Raw genomic sequence first — 26,471 nt, forward strand, 5'->3', positions numbered from 1 at the left:
TCAAGGGCTTAGGACGAGGTCTGGTGCGTGGGGTGTATGTGGGAGACGCCGGCTGGCCTGTACCGCCCCAAGGCCTGCTAGGCTGGTCACCGCCCCGGGTGTGGTGAGATGCTCTGTCACACACCTCCGCCCGCACCCTCGCCAGCGCCCCTTCTCCATCCCGGCTGCCGTGCGAGGGAGGGAGGGAGGGAGGTCCAGGCACTTACCTTTGCCAATGGGGGGAGCCAGTCCGTTCATGAACCTCCGGAAGGGCTTGCCGGGGGACGAGGGGACGTCCAGGGAGCTGCCTCCCAGCAGGTCGATCTCGCCTGCGTGCTGCCGGAGCTGATCCAGGTCCCGGGACAGCAGGCTGAACTGCTCACTCTGCGCGCGGCATTTCTCCTCCAGCTCCCGCACCCTGCACTGCGCGGCGGAGACCCGGACCCGCGGTCAGCAGGCGGCCTGGGCCGCTGGGGCCCCGCGTGTCTCCGCACGAATGTGTGTCTGTGAGTGTGTGTGCACGCGTGTGCACAGGACTGCATGCCACGTGTGCGTGGGTGGGTGACAGTGCGTGTGTACTGTATGCGTGTGTGTTGCATGGGTGTGCACAGGACTGCATGCCACGTGTGCATGTGTGGGTGACAGTGCATGTGCGTGTGTATTGTGTGCGTGTGTGTTGCATGGGTGTGCACAGGACTGGGTGCCGTGTGTGCCTGTGTGGGTGACAGTGCGTGTGCGTGTGTACTGTGTGCATGTGTGTTGCATGGGTGTGCACAGGACTGTGTGCCACGTGTGCATGTGTGAATGACAGTGTGTGTGTGCGTGTGTGTAGCGGGAGGGCTGCCTCTTTCCTCCACGCGAGAGCGGTGTCTGAACAAACTAAGCTTCCCGTGCACCCTGGCCGTCGGCCAGGTTTCCTCTCAGGGTGAACGTGGGAAAGCACAAGAGCCAAGAAACCTTGCAAACACTCAGATCCCAGCCAACCGCGGATTGTTCTGGGCTCTGTGTACAGCCCGGGCACTTTGCGGTTGGCACGCCTCACTGTAGCTGCTGGAAATTTGGAGCGTGAGGCGGTGACACAGCCCAGCTTTGCGGACAGTCAGTTGCTAACCCCTGGATGCAGTTTTCTTGTAAGCTGCAGAACCCCAAAGCACCCCGCTTTGGCGTTAAAGGGAATTGCTGTTTGCTGGACTGGCTTAGCAACATCGCTGCCGTTTGCAGACATCGGAGACATCTCGGGAGCACTAGGGAGCTGGGAGTGCCCCCTGGGCACACACGGCAGGGAAGGGTACCGCGGGCAGCTCCCCCCATTAACCCCCATCTTTGCCTGTTCTTGGTTCTCAGCGGGGCGGGCGTGATCCAGCCACTCTCCTCTCCCTGGGGAACCGTGGTGCACACTCCCTACACCTCCTCCCCTGGTGCCCTTTCTCCTGCTGTCAGAGCTCCCTGCCCTGGGTCACTGGAAGAGGGGCACAGGGAGGGTCCGCTCTGCCCCCTCCCCTGCACGCTCCCTTCCTGGCACATTCTAGTAGCTCCCTGATTATTTCTCGTCTGCCTCCGTGACTACATCATTTATGCGCCAAGCTTGTGCTTTCTGGTTCCCTGAGACACCCGCAACGCGTTGCATAGCACTGGCACATCGCAGGTGCTCCGTAAATGTTTGCTGAAGCAGAGAAGAGGGGACCCCCTGATCTGCAGGCATCACGTTCCTAGAGGCAGCAGCTTGTGTCATCTGCATGGAGGTCCTGCCTTGTCTCCCTTCCTCAGTCTGTGATAAGTGGAAAATCCCATCTGCTGTATTATTAACCGTGGGCACCGTCTGGCTTCCACCACTAAAATGTCAACTCCACGAGGGCAGGAATTTTTGTCTTGCTTCTTTACCGCTGTGTCCCCAGCACTCGGACTAGAGCTTGGTACCAAGTTGGGGCTTGAGAGATGTTTGGTTTCATGGAGGTGTGTACGCAGGGATGCAGGACGGTGGTAGACTGATGCTCTCTTCCTCTTCCTCCTCTCCCCGTTCCCCCGCAACCTTCCCTGTCCCTCCTCCACTGGTGTTAAGCTTTTCAGCTCCTTAGGCCAGAATGAAGTGCTGTTTATGTCTGAGATCATGGAAATCTAAAAATAGACCTAACAAATTCCAAACCAATAATTAATTTCTTCGATGCATTTAACAAAATCAGCAGGATTCTTCTCTTAAAAGGCTGAATGAGCTTGGCTAGGATTGCCGTCACCACCGAGGAAGGCACAGAAGTGACGCCGGGCTTCCCTGGGCACAGGTGGGGACGTGGAGAGATCCGCCTCCCGCCCGGGCACCCCCCATCGGGGAGACGCAGCACCCGCCCAGGAGCAGCGGTGACCCCAGGATGGCGACATCAGGTGCCTCAAGGCCAAGGGTTCTGGCTCTCCCTGCTCAGCCCTGAAGACTAAATGTTTGCTCCAGGGCTGAGCGACAGGTCCTCACACAGGGAACAGTCGCCAACAACCCAGCCTCAGGCAAGGAGGGCATTAGAAGAGCCCTGAGCTCACCTGTTCATCCAGGTGTGCCACCAGGTGCCATGGTGGTGTGTGTGGGAGGGTGTCAGGTGAATGTGGAAGAACACAAACGCCATTTAAATGGCCACGTCCTCATTGTAACGTGCACAAGAAAAATACAACTGGTAATCAGATCTTTCATGTCGCGTGTGTGTGAAAAGTGAACTAACCCAAAAAGCAGATAGATTTTTCATTGATGTAACATTCGTGAAATGACAAGACTAAAGCAATGGAGAGCTGATCAATGGTTGTCAGCGTCTGGGGTTGGGGGAAGGTCCGAGTACTAAGAATTAAGATGAGGGCGTGTCTTTGGGGGGGGTGGAGCCATCTGTATTCCCGGTAGCGGTTCATGAATCTATACGTACCATCAAATTCCGCAGAATTGAACATCAAAGGAAGGGCAAAGAGTGACTCTCTGTAGTTTGGTTACTGATACTGTGCCTGCGTCAGCTTCCCGGTTTCAACAGTGTACTCTGGTCACCTACGACACTGTCCTTGGGGAGCTGGGTGAAGGTACACAGCGACCACCTGTGATATTTTTTTAACTTCTCAGGAATCTCAAAATTATTTCAAAATAGAGAGTTTTAGAAAGTGAACGGATTTAAAAAAAGTACGAAATAATCATGGAGAAAATCTCAAAGGCGGTACATGAAAAGCTGGTGCTGTGGGAACATCAGATCAGGAGCTTGAGCGTTAGGGCAGCTGAGGTCTCAGGAGCCCACATGGGGGTCGAGCATCGAGGCACCTGGAAACAGAGGCCCCGGGCAGGAGCTCTTGATTTGCTGGGGCCGGGGACGGGGGGCGGCACAGAGAGGAAGGAGGGCAGGCTGCGAACTCCCGGCAGGCCCTGCGGGACTCAGACAAAACCAGAGAGAAAGGTCAGGGCTCACGCAGGGGTGCTGAACTGCTGCACGTGTTGGGTGCTACAGTGAACCCCATCTCCTGGGTACCACTGCCGGCCGGCCAAGACCCCAGCTCTTGGAGGGCCTCCTTCCAGGGAGCGTTTCTTTGTTCAGGGTCTCCTTCACTGATGGGGACTGTGGCAGGCGGTTTTCCCCGGCAGCTGGCACAGGACGTGCCTGTAGAAAGGAGGGGCTGGCTCTGATGTGAGTGGTGGTGGGGGGGGGTCCTGGGAGCAGGTGGATTGGAGCCGACGTCAAACCACCTTTGTAAACTGAACATCCCCGGAGGTGGTGGGAGGTGCCCACGAGAGGAGGAGCGAGGCAAACCCACAGGATCTTGGGGACACAGTGAACCAGGGTGTGTACATTCTGTCTAGAGGGGCGTCTACTTCTCAGCATCGGTCCAGACCCACCCTGGGCAAAACTTCCGGTTTTCAGGGAATCTTCGTTCTGGTGTAAAATCTCTCAATCGTTAAACGTTGGAGGGTATTTCGAAGGCTTACAAACAGTCTGTCCTGCCAAGGCTCACGGAGAGATGGACATGGCCTGGGGGCAGCCGCTCTGTGATTCCACTTTACATGACAACGTGGACGGCAACCCCAGCATCTGGTCAGGTTGGGTTGGATGGCCCTGGTGGCCCCGTGCATGGGCTCCAGCTGCACCCACCTAAGTCCCAGACACACAGGATGATCCCCGCAGGGTCTGGAGCCAGGGGCCTCTGGGATCTGTAGTTTATTAATACGATCCTTCTGGATGGAGAGAATATGTCCCAGGGACTTGAACTTCATTCTGGGGCAATCGGTGTCGTAACTGAGAATCCCACCCCAGGGGAGGTCAATGCAGGTGCTGGGAAGGCTACACTCCAGAGGCCGCTGCCCCGAAGCCATCCGCCACCTGCATCTCCATCCATGCCCAGGCACGCCCACCTAGTATGGTCGATATCAGAAAAAAATTGGTAACCCTAACCCTAACCCTAGCCCTAGACATGATGAATGGGAGACATGGGCATTTGTTGGTGAAATTAAAGGTATTCAAATTATGGGATATCTTAGCGCTACCCCACCCTTGAATGAATAGTGCGTAAGACTAGTGTGTTGTGGGGGATGGCGCCCAAGGCTGGGCCTCAAAGTGGTCTTGTGTCCAGATCCTGATTCGGAGGACTTCTGCTTTTGCCCGAGGCCGCCAGAAGCAGGGCCGGGGTCTCGGCTTCCATGGGGGCTGGTGGCGGAAGCTCCTAAGAGGGCAGAGAAGAGGGATGTGCCGTTTCGTGCCTTCTTGTCAACAAGCGTTTTGTAACACACGTCTGCACACGTGCGACAATTTGGTTTGAGACTTGCTTCCATTGTGACCCGGGAGTGAAGCTGTAGGGCTAAGCCTCTCCCACCTCGCATTTCTACCCCAAAGATTCCAAGAGTCCTGCGTGATCACACCTAATGCTTTGCCCCTCTCTCATCAATTCCTTGCTTTGTTTCTCCTCTGGGTATCCGAGGACACGGCTTCAAGACAGCAGGATGACGATTCCCCAAAGTCAGGCAGCTTCCAGATGCCTTTTCTCGCTAATTTCAGGGGGGAAACAGTCCGAACAACTAGGAGATGAGGCGTAGGGACCCATTAAACCGGAAGAACGTCCCACAGGGGAGCGCTCCCTCTGGAACGTTCACCCAGCTTCCCTGCTGTTTCCCTCTTCCGTTTCCCTTCCAGAGCCTCCATGGACACCCTCTCCGGGCTGGGTGGCGACACCGGTGGGGCGGAACCACGCCCGCTTGAATTAACCAGGCTGCTTGAGTGTCCCCATCCCGGTGTGTCCCGGCCCCGCTTCTCCTCACCCTCACCCGCCACCTGCGCATCAGGAGCGGAGGGCGGCTGCATTCTGGCCACCGCGGGGACAGACGGCACCGTCATCGGGCGAGTAAACTCGAACTGGAATAAACAGCAGAGACTTGCAAATTCGGCTGTGGGTATTTATAAAGACGAAGGAAAACGCATCCAAAGTTGCACCTGCCAGCGTTCCCAAGGTCCTCCACTCTGTATTTTTCATCTGACTTCCAGGCTTCATAAAGGGGAGCGGATGAGTAGGGCACTGTGCCCTGTAATTAGCGTCCAAACCAGGACCATTTTGAGGTGCCAGGGATGCTGTGAACACTCACGCTAGCACAGCCAAGCCAGGGCGTCCCAGGCAGTGCGGGAGTGATTTGGGAGTAAGTTGTTCTGTGTGGTGTCTTTAGGGGTAAACAAGGTGTGTGGTGCTATTTATTGCTTAATGAGTACCTACTGTGTGCCAGGCCCCGCTGGGGGCTCTCTATGCATGAGTGCTGATGGCCATAGAGACTCCCAGGGGTAAGCTGGTGTGAGCCCGTTGCATGGGTGAGGAAGACAAGGCCAGATGGACTACAGACCAAGGTCACACACCCAGTAAGTGGCAGGACACACCCAATCCTCTCTGACTCCAGGCTCTGGGCTGTGTCTAGATCCCAGACCCCCCCACTCCCTCATTCACTCAGAGGGCCTGGAGGAAAGTCACATAAGCTCACTGGGCCTCAGTTTCTTCATCTAGAAAATGGGAGAGAAGCTTGCCTTCCAGAACTATGGCAAATTGTAAGTCCAGACTCTGGCGGGCATGGTAGGGGCTCCATAAGCAGAAACTAAGATCTTTTGTCCTCTGCGGGCAAAGGACAGCGCCAGAGGGACGGCTAACTAGTGACTCAATCACCCTTGCCTCTCAGACGGCTGAACTTCTGCTTTCAGCAAAGGTGATGGTGCATTTCAGCCCATGCAAGTATATTAGAATTTCCCCACTTTTTATCATCAGCGGGAGACATTGAGGGTCTCTCCATACTCTTTCACGGTGATTCCCAGTTAAGAAATACCCTCCACTGCCAGGTTAATACCCACGCCCGCACCCAGCTCTTGCCTGCAACTATAATATACACAGAAAAACCCCATCAATTCATCTGAACCGGCTCTGAATTCCAGGATCTTGACAAGTAATTGCTCTGAATTCTAGAATCTTTACAGGACAATGCCATCGTGATACTAAAATGTAACAAAGTAATAACCAAGGGGAGACTTGGGTGAAGATGACTTTTTAATTAATGTTTCGCCTCCTTTAATGTGTATGGAGTCAGCACTATTAAAACACAAGTGTCTTAAACGTTTGCTTTGGCTCACACGATTAATGCCTTTATCAAATTGCCCAACTAAAGCACAGTGACTTCTGCTGCTGGTGGGTCTGGATCGTTTGAGTCTGTTGCTTCTGTATAGACAAGCAGTAGTCACAGAGGCACCCTGTGCGCAGATAAACACCTTTCACTGATGAGACTTCAAAACCTGGGGCTTCCCGTTGACTGTAGCTTTCGTCCTCCCAACTGCGGTTGGGAAGGGGAGCATTAGGGAGATGAAGCTGGAGCCAGAGGTAGTCCTGGGTGGCTGAACTCCCAAATACCTGAGCATCCCCAGTTTCCTTGTCCCTAACAACCTCGCCCTCCAGCTAAGACTCATGGGTACAGGGTAGCCAAGTCTACCCTAGGGAGACAGAGACCCCATCCCCACAATTCCTGGGGGACAGAGAATTCCTGAGATTTAAAGGCAAAGCATTAAGTATAAACTTCTTTATCTGTGCACTTCTCAGATTCTCAGCTTAGCTAATATTCTGTCTGTCCACTTTGGTATCAAAATTGCATTGCCCTGTGAAGATTCCAGAATTCAGATGTGGCAGAGCCATGCCACCAGGCCCCCACCCAGGGAGATTGCACTTCCCAGCCTCCCCTGCAGTGAAGCAGGGCTGGGTCACTAGCTCTGGCCAGTGGTCTGCAAGCAGAGGTGACACTTGTGCCTTCTGTAGCCGAGACACGGAAGAGGTCTCCCTGCCATGGTGACCAGGAAGCCATACGCTCTGGATGGCACAGCCTCAAGATGCACGGAGCCTGGATCCCTGAGTCACCACGTGGAGTGGAGCTTCGTGGCGTGTTCCTATATCTGCAGTGGCAAGAAATGAACCTTTGTGTGTTGAGTGTGAGATTTTGGTGTTTGTTACTGCAGCACACCCTGGCCTAACCTAACACACACACCAGAGACCAAGTTCATCTGTTTGATGGGACCAAACGTATTCATTTACTCACAAGCACGCTCCCTTGACAGACGGTCACTGAGCATCTTAACACAAGCCAGGCAAGCAGCATGGTACCTGGGGCCTTGTTTAGGGACCCACAGAAATGGTTTCATTTTAATTTCCTTTAAAATCAGAGGAAAACTGAAGATAATAATAATGAATCCAACCTGGATTATATTCGCCTTTGTACCTAAGCAGATGTAAAGTATAATTTTAATGTTTTTATGGAAGAAGGGACCCATGAAAGTAAAAGGAGCCCAGGGACCAGGAGAGTCATTGTGCAACTCAGATGCTGGACCCTTGCCTCCAGATGAGCCCTGTCTCCTTTCGAATGAGACCCGGGGATGAACGGAGCCCGTTCAGGCTCGTCCTGGCATCGCCCGCAGGTGGATGCCTTGGTCCAGGAGGAGGGCAGCAAGTGCTGGGAGTGAGGCCATAAATACCTAGGAAGGAGCCTTGGAGAATTAGCCACAAAGCATGCGAGACGCACATGCGAAGCCCTCAGCACTGACACACTGGCGGGAACCAGCTTATCGTGGGCGAGAGTCCCCTGGCAACGGACCGCAGAACTCGCTGCCTCCTAACCCAGCAGGATTTAGGGTTTATGGGCCCCCCAGTCACGGGCCATCTCTTCTCTGCACACTCTTTTCTCAGTGACTTGAGATGGTGTTACCCGTGGACCCTCAGGGCCTAGGCTCTGCTCTTAGAAGCTGTGTGTCGCTGGCAGGTGGCTCAGCGTCTCTGTGCCTTGGTTTTTGATCAGCGAAATGAGGAGGCTGATATCAACCTCCCTGGGTGGTATTAAAAGGATTAAGTTCCGTCACTCTTGTCACTTGTGACCACGTGGTGTGCGTTCCTGTCTCTGCTGCTGCTGGGGAACGGCAGGTGGGCTGCTCGGCCGGCATTTCCAAGTCTGGCTGCTGCGGGAGCTGATCCGCCTTTTGGTACAGCTTTGCTGGCAGGAGACCTGACCCCACCTCGCAGGGAGGTCAGGATTCCGAGGTCAGAAGATTCTGCCGTGCAGTGGTGGAGGGTTTGGATCCTGGCGCCAAACTCCTGGGGCTTTTGCACCCAGACTCTGCTCCTGACTAGCTCCGAGGCTTTGGGGAAGTCACTTCGCCTGACCGTGCCTCGGTTCCCCTGCTTGTCATGGAGACCGAGAGGGACAATACGCCCGTTATCTCCTAGGTAACCCGCAGATGCACCCTTAGAACAGTGCCCGGCTCAGAGGAGGCACTGTTGCTGTTGTTATAACTTATTTTCTTTTGCTTCTTTGTCTTAAACTCACTCCCTCATAAAGTGCCAAGGAAGCTACGTAGCCGGTACCTGCTCTTAGGCTGTTAGGTTTGCAAACAGAGCTCTCCATCTGGAGTCTGAAAAGCTATGTTCTATTTTCAGTTGACTCCTGACCCCTGTCTTTGCTCAGCCCCCAAGCCAGCCCGGATCGGTCCTTGGGTGTCCTGACCAGGTATAAAGACGCCCCCCCCCCCCATCTCCAAACATCCTGGCCAATCGCTCATCAGCAAACAGCACTGAGAAACGTCCACAGGACCGGATGTGCGCGTGTAGGTGTTCTGAGGGGTTCCCCTAACACGTCTTCCGGGGCAGCCCTTCTCCATCACTGCGTTCTCTCTAGCTGCGCAAGGAGGTGGCTTGTTCTGCGTGGTAGATTATGTGACTAAAGGAAGTCACCGGCCTGCCAAGTAGGAGGCACAGAGAACATGAACTTCCAAACGAAGACTACACTGCCCGCTAGGGATGCTTGGAGGATAGGCGGGCGGGGTCTCACTCGGGTTATTCTTGGTCATCAATTCTGGTTACTAAGGTGCTGAACCAGGATTGGCCAAGATTCCCAGGGGGCTTACTCCTTCAGATAGCTCCCCTTCCTGTAACCAGCCTGGCACTCTCTAAACCACGCTTCTCGAAGCACCCGGAGGGCTGGTTAACACGCAGATTTCGGTCCCCCACCCCGGGTTTCTGACTCAGTGGGTCTGACAAGCTCCCCAGGGATGCCAATACTGCGGGTCCCAGAACCCCGCTTGGAGAACCACCCAAGAGTGAGACAAGTCATTGGTTCTACAAACTCACGGCCAAACTCAGAGTTTTGGAAAAGGCTCAAAACCCTGTTTGGAGGGACAGCTCATTTGTCTTCTTCCCCAGGCGGATGCCGGTGAGAAGAACAAGCAAGGGCCCCCAGCTGCTGGAAGGGTCGCTGCCCTCACTCGACACAGAATGGGAATGGGGGACCGCTCAGGTGCAAGGTTTGAATTCCGATGACGGACCCACCAAATTCTGGGCTCTTGGCCGGGCTCGAAAGCACGTGGCCGGCCCAAGGGTAGAATCATCCCGACAATTCTCCTCCCCGAGGTCATCTGAATTCACAGAACGTTCTTCCAGCCTGAGAATGGAAGCCGGCTTTGCTGGCCCCGCTCATCACTTCAGAGGACAGAGCCCTGGGCCTCAATGCCCAAAATAAAGCATTTCCCTGGGGTGGAGCCCCCAGGGGCAGCTCCTTGGCTCCCCTGGCCCCAGGGAGCCCCAGGCACCCACGACTGCATCAGAAAGCTACCCATTTTCGGAAGAAGAGGCGGATGGAGCGGGCCCAGGGGTGCGCGGCTGGTCCATGACTGGGGAGAGCACCACCAAGCACGCGGGGAGGGGCAGACATCGTTCCCTAAGGTACCTGCATGCTGTCCAGCGTGTTCTGGGTGAAAAGCAAAGCAAGACACAATGACAGGAAGATGTTGTGAGTAAAAGAAGACACAGATTCTCAGTGCATCTGCACTGCCTTTTCCGTTTTTCCAACCGAAGCACGTTACGCCCATCCCCACGTGCGGGGCACGCACGGCCACCAGCACCGGGTGACGTGACCTCGGTGGGGCTGTCACAGAGCGGCAGCTCAGAAGGCGGATAAAAACAACACAGACGATCAGATCGATGGGCTTGGGGTGATGGGAAAAAAGAAACTCTACTTCCAGCCAGGAGACTATGTAAATCAAAGTGCGGTGTAGTGATTCCGGCGGGGGGAATGAAATGATTTTTCAGGGAGATGTATGGCCATTTGGAGGTCTGTTTCCAGTCTCCTGGGTTATATATTTTCCCACTTGCTATTTATTACTCTCAGCCCTCCAGACATTCATTAGCTAATGGACGCTTTCAAAAAATCAATTTTAATATATATGACCATAATGATGAAACCTTTTCCTGGGGGAGGAATAGATTTTAAAAGGCAATGTAAGAGATGAATATATTCTGTTTTAAGTGGCTGCTGGTCCCCTGGGGACAAGAGACAAGGTCATGTTAAAGAGGACAGGTGCTTCCCATGTGCGGAGGTGGCAGGCCCAGCGGAAAGGCCCTCTTGGCCTTTCTTGACGGAACGGAACTAGGGGAGGAGGCCTCGTGGGGCCACCCCAAGCTTTGCAGCCACACCCCGCTGCTGTGTCTGCAGTGAGGGGTCAGTAACTGGTGACCTCTGTCTTCGGCAGGGACACTCCTTACGTCCATGTATCATGCATGAGGAGCGCAGGCGGCAAAGGCCCCCGGGTGATCCCGGGAGGTCCCCCCTGCTCCCGAGGATGCTGGCAGCAGGCCATCAGCCAGGGACAGAAGAGTGGTCCAGACATGCCACCCACTTCCTGCCAAGCCGCCACCATCAGGGCCAGTGAGAAAGGCCTCTGGGCAGCCGGGGAGGGTCACTCCCGCTGTGTTCATGGGGACGGTGCCCGGGGCAGCACCTTGATCGTGTTCACTGCTGTGATTCCTGCCAACGCCCCCCTCAGATGCCAAGTGCTTCCTTGGGCTTAGTGCTGTCACTTAAAACTCCCCCATTCACCTGACACCCATTGGAATGGCCCATCCCCCGACCTTTCTCCTCGAGGAAATCATGCCCCCCCAAGCGGGTTCACCCTCCTTGCTTTCCATCCAGGAGGAGCCAGCAGAGGAGAGCAGACCACCTCTGAGACCCACAGTTCTGGTGCTGGCTGTGTGGCCACAGGAAAATTGCTTAACTTCTCTGTGCCTCACTTCCTCACGTGTAAAATGGGAGCCCTAATGGCGCCCATCATATAGGCTGCTTGAGCTGACGACGCAGGAGGATGTGTGAATAGCACTAGTAACCGGTACCCAGTGGGCACTCAGTAAAGGTTAGCTATTGCTTCTATGAGGCAGTAACGCAATATCCCCTGACCTCACCCACCCCCAAGGAAGAAAGCCATCATGGCTGGTTCGCTTACCTCTAGCAGCTGCACCGCACCTTCATGTTCTTTCTTAGCTTCAACCTGAGCCTTTTTTGATGATAAAAAGACAGAAGAGTGAACGTTTAAAGGGAGAAAAAGAGAATTAAAGATTAATGTCTAAATTATCAGGGAGTGTGGGTCATTGATTTTTATTCTTCTAATAAACCCCTAAATTCTAAGGGTCGAAATCAGTTCTCATTTTTCTCTCCCTTTGGGCAAGATGGAATGGATTTGGGTTTGATGTTCTTTGTAAAAACTGGAAAGCGCCCCCTGATCTGGCAGAGACCAGGGAGGCTGGTGGGATTCAGCTGGTGCACGAGGGTAGGAGCCCGATTCTGTTCTTGAGAAGGGGCCACACACGGTACGTGGCTGAACCCAGACAGCAGGATAATTCTGCCCAAAGCCTCAGGGAGCACCATCATTTTCTCAAATGTCCTTAACTGCTTGAGAAATAAAACACAATCATGCGAACTTGACCCCCGGATAACCGAAGGTCTGCTGAGATCCCACCAGGCCCTGAGGAGGGGCTGCCCGGGTGGTCCTGAGCGCCCAGGCTCTCAGCTGTAGCAGGGGGGCTGCCTTCTTCAAATTATCTGACACAAAGCCATCAGCTCCACAGAATGAGAAATTGTACAAGTTTCACCAAAGAAATTTCTCAGGATGGCTGCTGCCCAGACCACGTGGTAAGTTCACACAAGACTGAGATGCAACATTATTATTTCCTGTCCTCACGGACCCTGAAGTTCTAATATTGTGATGACAGTAAATATCTGTTGTGTTTGCCTGCCTGGAACTATGTCCTGGGAAGAGGTCCTGACTTTGCTGGGGATCCACTGAATACATGAGAAAGGTTCTAGACTCACAGTGATTGGTTAGTGGGTGAGTGCATGATCCAGTTAGAACAAAGAGACTTTGCCTGGGAATGCTGGGAGGAAGGGAGGCCCCTTGCCTTTGGAACTTGAGGCTGAGTGGAGGAGAGTTTGGAGCAGCTGCAGCCATCTTGCCACCATGAGGGGCAAACCTGGAGCAGCCAGGGGCCTCGATGTGGAAACCAGAAATGAAGCCAAGGCAAGGGAGAGCAGAGGCAGGAGAGCCATGGAGGTCTGATGGGATTTGGGAGGTGCTGGGTTCAACCACGCCTGAAGCCAGCTGATCTGGGCCCTGGATCCAGCTGCATCTGAAGCTAGATTTTCAGTTGCGTGTACAACTGAAATTCTCTTTTTGTGTTTTTTGTCACTTGAAACCAAGAGTCCTAATGAGCACAACTGTCAATTGTTGAAGGCATGACACCTCCCATTTTAACGTTGGGGACACCGAAATTTAGTGAGAGGGTGCGGGTGTCATAAGACGGAGGAGGAAGGCCTGTCCCCACATCACCACCTTCGTGCCTCCCATCAAACTGGTCTCCCAGGTCTCACAAACATTTAGAGAAGATGTTCTCCTGATGCTATAGGGTAGCTGCCTCTGAAAATTGAGCACTAAGGAAGAATCCATGTATTAAATTGAGATTTACATTTAGAATTCTCATTTCTGGAGGAATATTTTCTCCAGGTGCCTGGAGAATAATGAGGAGAAGAGTTAACATCATAAATAAGCCAGTGAGAGCTATCTTAACAGCTTCTGCTTCTCACTTGAAAACTTCTGTGAGTCGGAAAGAGGGAAGGGCTTGGCTTCCCCAGCACAGACTAACAGCGAAAAGTAGCCTGAGATTTCCATAGAGTTCATTCATATGCATTTTATTCTCACATATTTCCAATGAGGCTTTTAAGAGCTGGGGAAGTGAATAGAACCCAGCAAATTAACTAGACCATTCTTGAATTCAGCTCAGTCTTCAAAGGCTCAAAATTATTCCTTTCAGAGCAAAAACAACAAGAGGGACAATACATCACGAAATAGGAAAAAAAAGACAAACAACCAGAGAACATACAGGGATTATATAAATAACACCATCACTGAGCCACTTGAGTCAAAGATAGTTTTCAAGTGGCAGAATGAAAAACAACTAAAAACTCCATCGCAGGCTGTTAAAACACAGCCAAGCTGGCAGTAACAACTTCATTTCTGGCTTCAAGTGAAAATCAGGAGTTCGTTTTTGTAGGCTACTTGCAAGCTGGGCCATTTGGGCAATCAGAATAGATGGATAAAATTAACAGTTAAAATTGGCAGCGCTGAATTCTTGCAGAATCTAAGCAACAGCTTAAGCAAGGCTCATTTCGGGGGCCACTGCCAGCGCATGGGGGAAGCTGAGATCTTCACGCAGACGCGATTTCCTACAGAACACAGTGAACTTGAGAGGGACCACGACTCCTAGGGAGGCCCACAGTCCTGCTGGCAGAAGAAGGGGCCTGCCATCTAGGGGATCAAATGTCCAGGGGGTGGGTTGACACCGCAGCAAACACATTTGTTTCAGGGGAGGCATAGCTGTGTAGAGGGGATGTAGATTTCCCGCTGCCAAAGCTCTGGACTTTTGGCTCAGACAGACCGGACACGTAACACTCAGAATAATAAGTACCCAAGCACCTTGGCGATGGGGTTGGGAGTACGGCTGCTGGTTGGTATGAGCAGGGGGAGGGTCATTTGTGGGCGCTGTTAATCTCAGCTCCACAGAAAAGTGAACAAGATTCATGGACTCAAGACTGAGGGCTATACAGGTCCTCAAGTCAGGTCCCTGAGTTCCACAGAGCTGAGGAAGCCATGAACCAATATTCCAGGCATGTGTCATAGGAGAAAACAAGACGCTGAATGAACTCGGAGGATCAGCCTGCGATCCCCGCCTCCCACCGTCCACGTACAACAGCTAAAACCAAAACATCCAAGGGAAGCACTTGGCATGGAGGCAAAGCACTTTTATGAGATGTGGGGTGAGAGTTGGCTTCTTTTAGCAACCCACGTGTCAGTAATGGCCTTAAACCTGGAACCTTCATTTCCCACATGGGAGGAATTTGAAAGGACAGTCACATTGATCAGATCTGCAGACGAATTTTAAATGTGGAAAAACTCTTTTGCTCATACATCTGGATTATTCTAGCTGCTAATTGTAATAAGACAAGGATGTAACCCGCACGAGAAACTGGAAATCTGAAGCAGCTAAAGCAGCTGGACTCCGGTCACCGTTTCCCTAGAGACATCGGGGTCGGAGTCGGGCCTCCAGGTCCTGCATGTGTAAGGGGACCCGCATCCCACAGGTTACGGGTGACGGCTGCCGCCACTCATGCATTCAACAGACATTTATACAGAATTGCCTAGAACTTACCATCAGTTATCCCGGTAATTTCATATGACCATGAACTACATCAATGGATGGAATCTTACTAGGTCTCCCATTCGTTCATCCATTCATTCATTCAAAGTTCCCAAGCATCTCCGTTTATTCATTCATTCATTCCCCTATTAATTCATCCATTCATTCCCCCACTAACTCATCCATTCATTCATTCAAAGTTGCCGAGCATCACTTGTTGCGTACCTGCTCTGTGGCAGGCAATGTTCTGGGAGGGCAGACAATAGGCAAATAGGTACATCAAAGGGCAAGTGGCATCACTAAATGGGGGTGAGGTGGCAGAGAGCACCAGGGCTGGCGGGTTGAGGCCATTCAGGCAGGGAGGCCAGGTGGAGACTTCAGTGCCAGCAGTAAGCCGGCTCTGCCGTTATCTGGGGACCAGGCATTCTGGGCGGAGAGTGACACAGGACAGGCGGAGACAGAGGCAGGCGGGGACTTCAAGAAGGCGACACGTGCAGTCCAGGTGCTAGGCCCAGAACGCACTGCACTCACAGCGAATGCTCACGGTGTAGCTTTACTAGTACTGTCACCGTCCACAGCCTACGTCACAGCCTCGCTCACGCTCACTGCTGTGCCGCTGGCCCTACACATGGCTGACACAGGATGCCCAAGAGCTGCTTTTTTAAAAAAAAATTTATTTATTTATTTATGGCTGTGTTGGGTCTTCATTTCTGTGCGAGGGCTTTCTCCCGTTGTGGCGAGCAGGAGCCACTCTTCATCGCGGTGCGCGGGCCTCTCACTATCACGGCCTCTCGTTGCGGAGCACAGGCTCCAGATGTGCAGGCTCAGTAGTTGTGGCTCACGGGCCCAGTTGCTCCGCGGCATGTGGGATCTTCCCAGACCAGGGCTCGAACCCGTGTCCCCTGCATTGGCAGGCAGATTCTCAATCGCTGCGCCACCAGGGAAGCCCAAGAGCTGCTTTTTGAATGAATGGAAGTGAGGATTCTTGGCTCCCCGATCTCCACGAGCAGGTGTCCCGTGGAAAAATCCTCGTAGATGGGACTCGCTCTGCTTGGACTTTTAGTTTTTTAAGCTATGCCTCCACCAGCTACCAGAGATAAGGGTTGGCTGATGGTCCTATGTTACCTTGAGTCCCATTAGAATAGCCTTGGGCAGTTTGATCATTCGTTCATTCCTTAATTCAACAAGTGTTTTCACTTGCACATTATTTCACCTGCTTCTCCCAACTGCCGTATTGAGCAGAGGAATAAGCTGAGCCTCCAGGGAGGAAGAGGCACCTGGAGAAGGTTCCGGGTTCCTGACCTTCGAGCTGGCTGAATGCCCAGACCTTCCTTAGGGTGGCCAGGTCCAAAGGTGAGGCTGAAACCACAAAGGGATCTCCAAGGAGTGTAAAATGTCAAAAAATCCACCTACATTTCACGGGAAAATATACCCCTAGCTTCCTTAGACACATCCTGTGCATCGAGAAAAAAAATATTATGGGAGCCAGGAAGCAGCGGATCCAACAAAGTACAGAAAGGGGGAAAGGGAATTCCCCAGACGATGGGGAAGGGCATTTCCAGGCCCAGCTCTGATTTGGCCTCCGGAGCAACCAGCCTAGACTGGGAAGAAGAGCCCGGGCTCCAGGCAGGACGTCTCGGGGGAAAACGGCATTAAAACATCCCCTGAGAAGCAGGACCATCTTGAGGGGAACTCTACAGCTCTGGCAGAAAGTCTGGGAATAGGGGAGTGATGGGTACACAGAGGACTGAGCAAACACACACAAAGAGGCAATTCACTCCCGGGAAAAGGGAAAGCTGTACAAAAAGGGAAAAGCTGCCCTTTGCAGAGCCTGGCAGGCCGTGTGCAGAGCACGTGTCGGGGAGGACGGAACAGAACTCAACTGGGGACGTGACGTTTGAGACCGTCCAAGCTGGATGTCTAGTTGGACAAAAGAAGTGGGGTTCAGAGGCAGAGTGTGACTTGGAGAACCAAATCTGGCAGTTGGCACAAACGTGGCATTCAAACCCACGGGGACCTAGCGAGTGTAGGTCAAGAAGAGACGTGGCTTGCGGACTGATTCTTGGGGGTGTTTAGAGGGCGTCTGTGGGGAAGGAGGAAAACTGGAAGAGGGTGGGGTCCTGGAAGCTTGGGGGGTGGGGAGATGGACCCCCTCAAACTGTGCCTCCGGGTCAAAGAGGATGAGGGAAGGGCACTAACCACTGAGCAGGACGTCCCGGGTGACTTAACAAGAGCCACAGTGCTGGGGAGATGAAGGTGGGTCCCATGGGAGTGGGTTCAAGAAATATTGGGATTTGCAGCAGCAAGGAGGCAACTAGAGATAATCATACTAAGTGAAGCAAGTCAGACAGAGAAAGACAAATACCATAGGATATCACGTACACGTGGAATCTAAAATACGACACAAATGAACGTATCTGCGAAACGGACTCACAGACCTAGAGAACAGACTGGTGGTTGCCAAGGGGGAGGGCGTTGGGGGAGGGACAGAGTGGGAGGTTGGGATTAGCAGAGGCAGGCTATATATGGCATGGGTGAACAACAAGGTCCTACTGTATAGCACAGAGGGCTACATCCAGTATCCTATGATAAACCATAATGAAAAAGAATACTAAAAAAAAGAATGTATATATATGTATAACTGAATCACTTTGCTGTGCACCAGAAATTAACACAACATTGTATATCAACTATACTTCAATTTAAAAAAAAAAGAAATAATGGGAGTTGTAGTCAGTATAGACAGCCCCTTGGAGATATCTCACACTGTGGTCTCATGAGAATCAAACTGGAACTCAGAGAGCTCTGGTGACTTTTATTGAGGTAGGAGGACAAGGGCTAGAGTTTGTCTTTCCATAGGACATGACCACTTGCATAATGGGTGTCTGCCACTCATTTCAACTTCACCCCATCTAAAGCCGTTGCCCTCATCAATCTCTCACTTCATTCTGTGTGTTTTCCTTCATGGCATTTTCTTGATCTGAACTTATTGAATTCTTCATGTACTTGTTCACTTAGTCTCACTCTGTAAGGCAGAGGTCTTGTCCTACCCTGCACTGCATTCCCAGTTTTCAGAACAATAGCTGAGCAGCCAACACATAGGTGGCAGCCAGCAAACATTTGCTGAGGGAAGGAAGGAAGGAAGGAAAGAAAGAAGGAAGGAAGGAAGGAAGGAAGGAAGGAAGGAAGGAAGGAAGGAAGGAAGGAAGGAAGGAAGGAAGGAAGGAAGGAATGAGTGATCAGGGCAGCAAGTGTAGCACGAGGGCCGTCCGTGCTGGAAATCAAATGGACACGCAAGCTCTGGAAAGAACTCATCAGTCTTGTTCCATTCAAGTCTCAACCTTTCTCTTCTAACACTTTTTAAAAAAAAAAAATCAGAGCTCTAAGAAATTACGAAGTCGACACATTCATCCTTCATTAGTTTTTCTTCCTGTGCTCCCCCACTGATGAAGCATCGGTGTGTCCAAAATCGAGACAAGGATGAACACAGGGGAAAAAAGAAGCAAAAGAAGTTGAATGGTGCTCAGGAGAGACTTTGGGAGCTGAATAACGGACTTGGCTCTAGTGCACTTTCCCCGGCATCAAGTGCTTCGTAAATAAAACTCCAGGCTCACGGAAAATGATGCTCTACTGAGAAAAACCGACCTGTCACCCTTGCTGGACAATACTTGTATTTCTGTCGGCTTATTATCTGTCCTGGAAATTCCCAGCCTGGGGACACGGCTTCTGGGGAGGCAGTGAAGGAGCGTGCGTCCCAGGCAGGTATCTCCAGGCACCGAAAGGTCCCTCCCACACGGCAGGGGAAGAGAAGAGTAATATCGCTGTCTGTACCCCAGCAATATCCTTTCTGGAGAGCATCTAATGAAACAGTGCTGCTTAGCGGGCCAGCCGACTTACAATGACACGTAACAAGGCCTGCGACTGTGTCCATCGCACCGGCCCGATGAAATCTATCCTTAGCACGAGGTCTCCATAAATGATAAGAGAAACAGCATGGGAAGTTATCTGCCCGATGCCACACGCTCCGCTAATAAACTCGCGAGGAGAAAAACCACTCTGACAGATAGGGGTCACCACCCAGGCAGGGTAAGCCATCGTGTCCTTTATTTGAGATCAAAGACCTGGAGGGGCTGTCGGGGGATGGAAGGACCCACCGACTGAAGGAAGGGATAGATGTCTACTGCTCATCCCGGCTGGCGCCAGGGGGCGTCTGGGACCAGCACCTGTGCCAACGGTCACACTGGGCCCTGGCTGGAAAGGCTGGTTGCCCTCCCATGGGTGGGGGGCACCGGGCTTTGGGAAAGAAACGCAATGAGAGATAGACACAGGGACCCAAGACCCATGGTTCTGAAAGAGGAATCCTCAGACGCACTTGGAGAGAGACAAGGGGACCAAGGCCTGTGACTAAGGATGGGGCGGGAATTAACTTTCTTGGTCCCCAAACCATCAAATTGGGATACGTGGGGATACACATTCTGAGCTGCTCAGTGCCCCACTCCCCTCTCCTCCTCCCTCCCTCTGCTTTCTGTTCTTTCATCTTCCTCCCTCTTTTCTCTCCTTATTTCTCACCTTTTCTTTCTTCTTTTGTGTTCCCTGTCTCTCTCTTGTCCTTCGTTCATGAGATCACGCTGCACATATTGCCCTGACACTTGATTTGCTCACTTAGCAAACCATCATGTAAACCTCCCCAAGAGAGCAGCTGTAAACTTCCTCAAGAGAGCAGCTGTAAACCACAATGATTCCTCCCAATGCTGTCGCGCTGCTCTGTGGTACAGATGCCCCACGATTCACACAACCACGCCCTGGGATGAGCATTCGATTTAACCCCGTTACCTGTGCCCACACTACAGAACTGCAAACCAAACCAAACCAAACCATCATTTTGAACGGGTTCCTGTGTTTCTTACAGGGCATCTTCATCATATTCCCAGAATGGAAGGTTGCAGGGTCAAAATAGACCTGTGTTTTTAGCTTTCATTGATGCTGTCAGGTTGCTTGCCCCCAGAGCTGAAGCAATTCATACCCTTTTCCATAATCCACAGGCGTGTCATTTTCCCTACAATCTCGCCAGCATCGACTGTTCGAGCTTTGCCTTTGGTTTTTTGCAGCTTAGAACATAATCACAAGTCAACTTAGGAGAAACTAGAGAGCTCAGGGACTGTTTCCGCGCCAGGAAGGAGAGGGAGGCGCGCCCTAGCCTGGGAGGAAGGGCTCGGGAGAGCAGCCGGCCGCCCGCACCCAGGTCCCCAGCCCACCGCCCACCTCCCCCCAGCCCCCAGCCTCAGCCCGGCTCACCTTCTGCAGGAGGTCGATTTCCTGCTGCTTGGCGTTGAGGACGGCCAGGGCTTGTTCATGCTCCGACTCCAGCTGCTGCCGCCGTTCCGCGGCCTCTCGCATGTGCTGCGTTGGGGGGAGGGCAGGTCAGGTCAGCCCAGCGTCCCGCAGGGAGCTGCGTCCTGGGTCCCCACGGCCGGCTCCCCGCTCTGACTCACCGCCTGCATCCCCGGCTTCTCCCGAGGGCAGCAGGACCAGCTGGGGAAACCCTCACACCCACAAGCCTTCCTCCCCCGTTTTCACATTTTCTAGTTTACATGCCAGGAGCACGTGAGCAGAGCTGCAGGTTCCCGTGCCGTGGAGGTGAAGCCCTCTTCCTCCTGTCTGGAAAAACTCCTCCCTTCTCTCCGTGTTTTTCCCCCAGGTCTTCTGCAAATACCAGCCAAGACCTATGGACCTTTCCCTCCAGAGGGGTACTGTTCCAAGCTGTTTACTACCATTTAACTCATGTCATCCACAACAATCGTGGGAGGGAGGTACTGTAACTAGCCCCATTCTACAGATGGGAAAACTGACACACCAAGCTTTCCTTGTTTGTCACACATGGCGGGTGGCCGTCTGGGATTCAAATCGGACGCCTCCGTGGAGCCTCTGAGTCTCAGGCTTTGGTCCTGTCCGCTCGCCCTGGTGAAGCTGGGTGCTCAGCCCCAACAGGTCCAAATGCCCCCCATTTGTCCCTCTGCCACGGTCCCACCGAGGCAGGGAGTCCCAGGGCTGGACCCTTCCTCTGACCAGAGCATCTTCTCCCCACCTCTGATGACTTCTCGTCACCCAAAGTCATCCCCCAGGAGAACCCACCAGCAAGCATCCCAGGACACCGGGACCTCCCCGGCCCTAACAGTGACCACCTGTGAACCCTGATGGGGAGGGAACATGAGAAATGACACCATGCAGAAAAAAGGCATGGGGGGGATAGGCTCTCACACAGGCGGAATCACAGGGAATGTTTCATGGCAAACCAGATGCACAACATTTGAATTCAGCTTCCTCCCCTCCCCTCCCCTCCCCTCCCCTCCCTCCCTCCCTTCCTTCCTTCCCTCCTTCCTTCCTTCTTCTTTCTTTCCTATTTCTTTTTTATAACGAGATCTATGCCAAAGGTGGCTTGGCAATCAACATTTTGAAAATCTGGATCTTTTCACAAAAGTTTTAGCTATGTGTCCCACCTGGAGGGGCTGGCAGAGGCCGAGTCAGAGCTGCTCCCTTCCCGGGCACACGCCTCCTTTTTGCCGCTGTCCCTGCAGGCCCAGCCTCACCTTCCTGTGACCTGACATCCGAGGGCATGACCCATGGTATACGGACAGGAGACACCTTGATATAATGGGGAAGGGACCCTAACATACCTCCCTCCTTAGCTTGAATTTGTTCATGACTTATTATTATTACTTTTAAATTTTATTTTAATTCTTTTACTTATTTTTATCCCCCAGGCTGGGGAAGGGGTCTCGGAGAGATAAGGGCAGAGAGGCAAATTTATTCTCTTCACCATTTTTCCCAAGTCCATCCTACCCACTGCCACCAAAAGCTCTTTCCTTCTGGGAAGGATCTTGGCACTCAACGATTTTAACTGCAGATGGGGAAGCTTTGCGGGTTCACATCCCAAAGTTCTACGTTTTTGTTTTTGTTTTTGCATTAAAAAGTGAAGTCTTCCTGCCGCCCGTGTTGCACGCGTTACATGCGTGGCGACATCACGCTCTGGCTTTGTCTCCAGTTTGGGGCTAAACAACCTTGCAGCCCCTCTGCTGTCTTACTTCCCTGGGAAGTTGCAATTTCTTGGCCCCTTGGTGGACCAGTGCTGGTTTCACTGTCGCTATGGAAACTCTCACCAGAACCCAGGATCCTGGGAAGTTAGAACCCCTCAAACATGAACCAAATCCCCTGAAAAGGTGGAAATGGGTGTGTTTGTCGATGACTATAGCCTGCCCCGAGTTGGGACTGGAGTGGGTCGTTTGTGTCTATACGTGGGCGGGAGGAGAAACAGCACACACCCGTCTTCTTGCACCCGCTCCAGCCTCCAGCCCTCCTGCTCTGACTGTGCCTCGCCTTCCTGGACAGGAGGGGGTTATTGCCACGTAGCTTCCCAAGAGCCAGTCTTGAACACGGCTCTCCTGGCCCTGCGGAGCTCTCATTACCAATTTGGGCCTAGCAATTTCTGATGATCTCTTGTGACAGATTCGACTCCCCCCTGCCCACCACCAACCCACCCTGATTCCCCCCCAACCAGTGGCCCAAGGCACCGGGCATTTTCAGGAACACTAAGACGAACCCCCAGAGCCTCTAAAGATGTCAGGAATTCTCTGAGCTTCCAAGAAGCTGTGGAAATTCCTCCACAAACACTTGTCACTGACTCAGAGGGATACTACTTTTGTCTGGTGTTGGGTTTCTTCTTAAGGGCACTAGAGTTCATTAATAACCTATCCTCCACCAACTCTCATGGGGTTGTCAGAGGGTCGATGGGACCGTGTGTGTGAGGCTTTTCGTTCTAGAGAGGAGTATTTCTGTTCCATTCCTTCATTCATTTACTTCTGTATATTTATTCATTCAGCCAGCATTTATTGGGTACCTGTCATGTGCCACGACACTGGCATCCAGAACAACAGGGTCCCGCCTCCACGGATGGACATTCTAATTGCGCGAGCGGGTAAGAAAGGACATAGGCAAGCAAATAAACAAGGAAATGTCAATTGCAACAAGAAGCGTTAGGTCGAACCACTAAAATTGAGATTCAATCATTTTGACTTCTAAGACTGGCTAGTTCACATAGCCTAATCCTGTGATGAAATGTCAATCCAATACTATATTGAAGACTCACTCATTCACTCGCTCATTCACTCATTCATTCAACAAACAATTACCAAGTACTTGTCATGTGCCAGTCACCACCCTGGGTTCTGAAGGTGACAGCAGTGAAAACAGGCACACACAAAACCAAGTCTCTTGGAGTTTACACTCGAGAGGGAGAGACAGACCCTACCCACGTATATTAAACGATATGGAGTGTTTCAGGTGGTCCTAAGTGTTAAGGAGAAACATACGGCGTGGGACGGGGGGCTATGGAGCTGCAGGTGTGGCAGAGGCTGGAGGTATTCACTGAAGTGGCCGGAGCCTCACCAAGAAGACGCGGAGACCAGAGGCAGCTGATGGAGCGCCCCCCGCGCCACCCCCCCACCCAGGAAGGGCTGTGGGAGGAGTCCAGGCGTGGGAACAGCATGGCACCTGGATGCCGCCCATTCCCACCGAGACGAGGCACTGAGCCAAGCTGCTAGCAGGACTGTGGGGCATGGGGGCTGCACTGAGCTCCTAGGAAGCTTCCAGAAGGTTCCCTGCTCCGGACACCGCTCTCTGGTGCAGACAATGTCCCACAGGAAGGAAAGGGAGCCTTTATTCTCCATCACTTCAAGGAGGAACGTCTTTCCAGAGTGTGCCTGACGATCTCCCCTTTGGTCTTGCTGGCCCGAACTGGCCAGATGCCCACCCTGAGGCCAACCCCCGGCCGCGCGCAGGCTGAGGGGTCTTTGCACCCAGAAGGTGGGTCGTGCCCCTCCTCTGCTCAGAACCCCTCAGTGGTCCTCGTCACCCAGAGTAAAACCGCGGTGCTGCCGTGGTGGTGAGGCTGCACTCTGTCCGCCTCTCCCGCTCCGCTGCACACACCCGGGCTTTCTTACTCTTTCCAAAGACCAGGCAAACTTCCACCTCAGGGCCTTTGCACATGCTGTTCCCTCTGCCAGCCACACTCTTCCCCCATCCCCAATATTGGAAGAGCTTGTTCTCTCAAAGTCCAGGCTTTGCCCAAATACCACCTTCTCAGGGAAGCCATATTTAAAACTATAACCAACCCCCCTGCAGCATCCTTTTCTCCACCCCTGCTTTATTTCACTCCAGAGCACTTAGCACCATCTAATATATTTCACACTCTACTAGCCCACTGTCTGCTTCCCCTCCCCAGGATGTAAACGGGCTCCTTGTCTCCGGCTGTGGTCCCTGCCCCTGGACGGGTCACTCAGTAAATAAGCCATCCTTTGTGATCTTCCCTCGTGACTCCTCGGACTCAGCTCTGACCACGCAGTCTGTTCCAGCCACATTGGCCTCGCCCAGCTCCGGGAATCTTCTGAACATTCCCCAGCAGGTGCTTGCAGGGACGGTGATGGTGGAGGTGTGCTTCCGGTATTTCAGGTCAATAAAAGGGCAGGGTGAGGTGATCAAGAACCAGACGGCCTGGGTTCAAATCCCAGCTCTGCTGCCTCTAGCTGGTGACTTACCCTCTCTGGGCTTCATTTCCTTCTTCGGGATGAACTGTTTATTAGCATATGGATCAACTTTTAGATGGGTAATTAATTAACAATGTTGATTAGTTAATTATGAATGAACACCTGCTTCGAAAAGGGGTTTTGAATATTACATGACTTAGGGTAGTACCTGGCATCTATGAAGCCTATTACCTTTTACTCTGAATATAAGAAAACCCCTTTCCATGGACCTTGTGCAGTATCATGTAAGGCAGGACCCTGTAATGCAGCTTCATGTAATGAAGTGTCATGTGATACAGTATCATGTGGTAGAGTATCATGTAATTTGGCATTGTGTAATAGAGCAACATGTTATAAAGTATCACGCAATTCAATATCATGTAATGCAGCATCATGTTATGAAGTATCACGTGATGCCACTTTAGTATAAAACTCAAGGTGCACGGGGCAGGGGGGTCGGGGTAGAATGTATCTGGTGACCAGGGACTCTACCAGCAAGGCAATGAGTGACTGGGGTGATGGCACCGGTAAGGTGATGGAGTTAAACAAAATGTGCTACCATTTAGTACGCACTGACTAAGTACCAGGCCCTATCTCACCCAATGCTGACAGCTGGGTGCTGTGGTCACTTTTACAATAGGCCACCACCTCAGGGAAGCTGAGTGACTTGCTTAAGCCACACAGGGTGCTGCAGCAGAGCCTGGAAGCCACCCCAAGAGTGGCAAACCACAGAGCCAGGGGCCCGAACACTGACCCTTTGCTGGCCTGAGGCCACTTCTCCACGGCCGTCTTCACCGTGAGACTCTACCAGGGGCAGATCCACATTTTCAGGCTCCCGAAGGATGAACAATTATGCAGCTGTTTAATGATACTATTGTTCCAGCTAATCTTTGCGCTTCTGTTTATTTTGGAAGTGGTCACTGCCAAATGCAGCCTGTGTAATCTTTATTTAGCTTTGTGAGGGAAGTTATTAGTGGAGGAAGGAAACCATCTTCCTTACAAGGGTTCATTAGAAAGACTAACTGAGTACAAAATTGCTCCAGGTGTGCTGTCGCAGGCATCGGGGTCACTGAAGGACAGAGGGGACACAGACACTCAGTGGGCTCCTCGCTGAGAGGCAAAGGGGGGCGGGGGTGTGTGGGTCAGATGGATGGGACCAGCTGGGAAGGAGATAGCTGTCCTCAGGCGGACGGACCGAGTCAATATAAAGTAGTTTTCAGAAAAGCAAAATGTGTAAAAATATATGCCCCTCGGGGTGTTACTGATCAGGGCTCTTGGCCTTCCTTAATCAACAGAAATCGATAGAAGGCCAGACAAGAAATTCCGGCAAGGCTCTAGCGGGGCCTCTGCTGCAGCAGCGGGGAGAGAAAAACAAACAACAGGTTCCCTTGCTGGCTCCTTATCTGGGGTGAGGGTAGGCGTGGGCCCAGGCGGTTGGGCAGAGGAGTAGCTTAGGTGGTCTGTCCACCACTTGGGTGGTACTGAGTGCAGCGGGCATGCGCAGTGCCCCGCCTTTACTCCTGACACCCTGTTTTTCCTCCAGGCTCTTCAGAAGTAGCAGTTGGATTTTTTTTTTTTTTTTTTGGTCTTTTTGTATCTTTTTATCCATAATTTGCCCCAACTGCAGATGCACACAGTTATTTTTAGTCCCTTATAATTTCTTTGTATTTTCTTGCTTGAGGAGACATTTGTCCAGGTGCCGGCACTGCAGCAAAGGGTCCAGGTCTCAGCCTGTCTCAGAGGGATGTGGTGTTTGAGGTTAATTATGATAAGCATCGCAGCTTGGGGGACAAGATTAGCTGGGAACTGTTTTAGCTTCTTTTGCATCTTCCCACATCCTGCATGTCCCTTCCAAGCCAGGTTCCCCTCCAGCAGCTGCCCGTGTATCTGCTTCTT

At 52.4% G+C, this 26,471-nt stretch overlaps 1 protein-coding gene across 14 annotated transcripts in view; it reads right to left on the reverse strand.

Moving 5' to 3' along the window:
* Positions 1 to 26,471, reverse strand: part of RIMBP2 (RIMS binding protein 2) — a 338,226-nt gene that overhangs the window by 63,953 nt on the left and 247,802 nt on the right. For 12 of the 14 annotated variants that reach the window (XM_082418177.1, XM_082418167.1, XM_082418176.1 and 9 more), the window contains 3 exons: positions 20,293 to 20,397; positions 11,754 to 11,804; positions 207 to 402 (listed from right to left, as the gene is read on the reverse strand). In XM_082418177.1, coding sequence (XP_082274303.1) covers positions 207 to 402; positions 11,754 to 11,804; positions 20,293 to 20,397 — 352 coding nt within the window. The remainder of the gene's footprint in view (positions 1 to 206; positions 403 to 11,753; positions 11,805 to 20,292; positions 20,398 to 26,471) is intronic. The other 2 variants (XM_082418175.1, XM_082418172.1) reach the window with 1 other exon arrangement.

This window comes from Balaenoptera physalus (assembly GCF_965194825.1).
Source record: "Balaenoptera physalus genome assembly, chromosome: 12".
NCBI classification, from domain to species: Eukaryota; Metazoa; Chordata; class Mammalia; order Artiodactyla; family Balaenopteridae; genus Balaenoptera; species Balaenoptera physalus.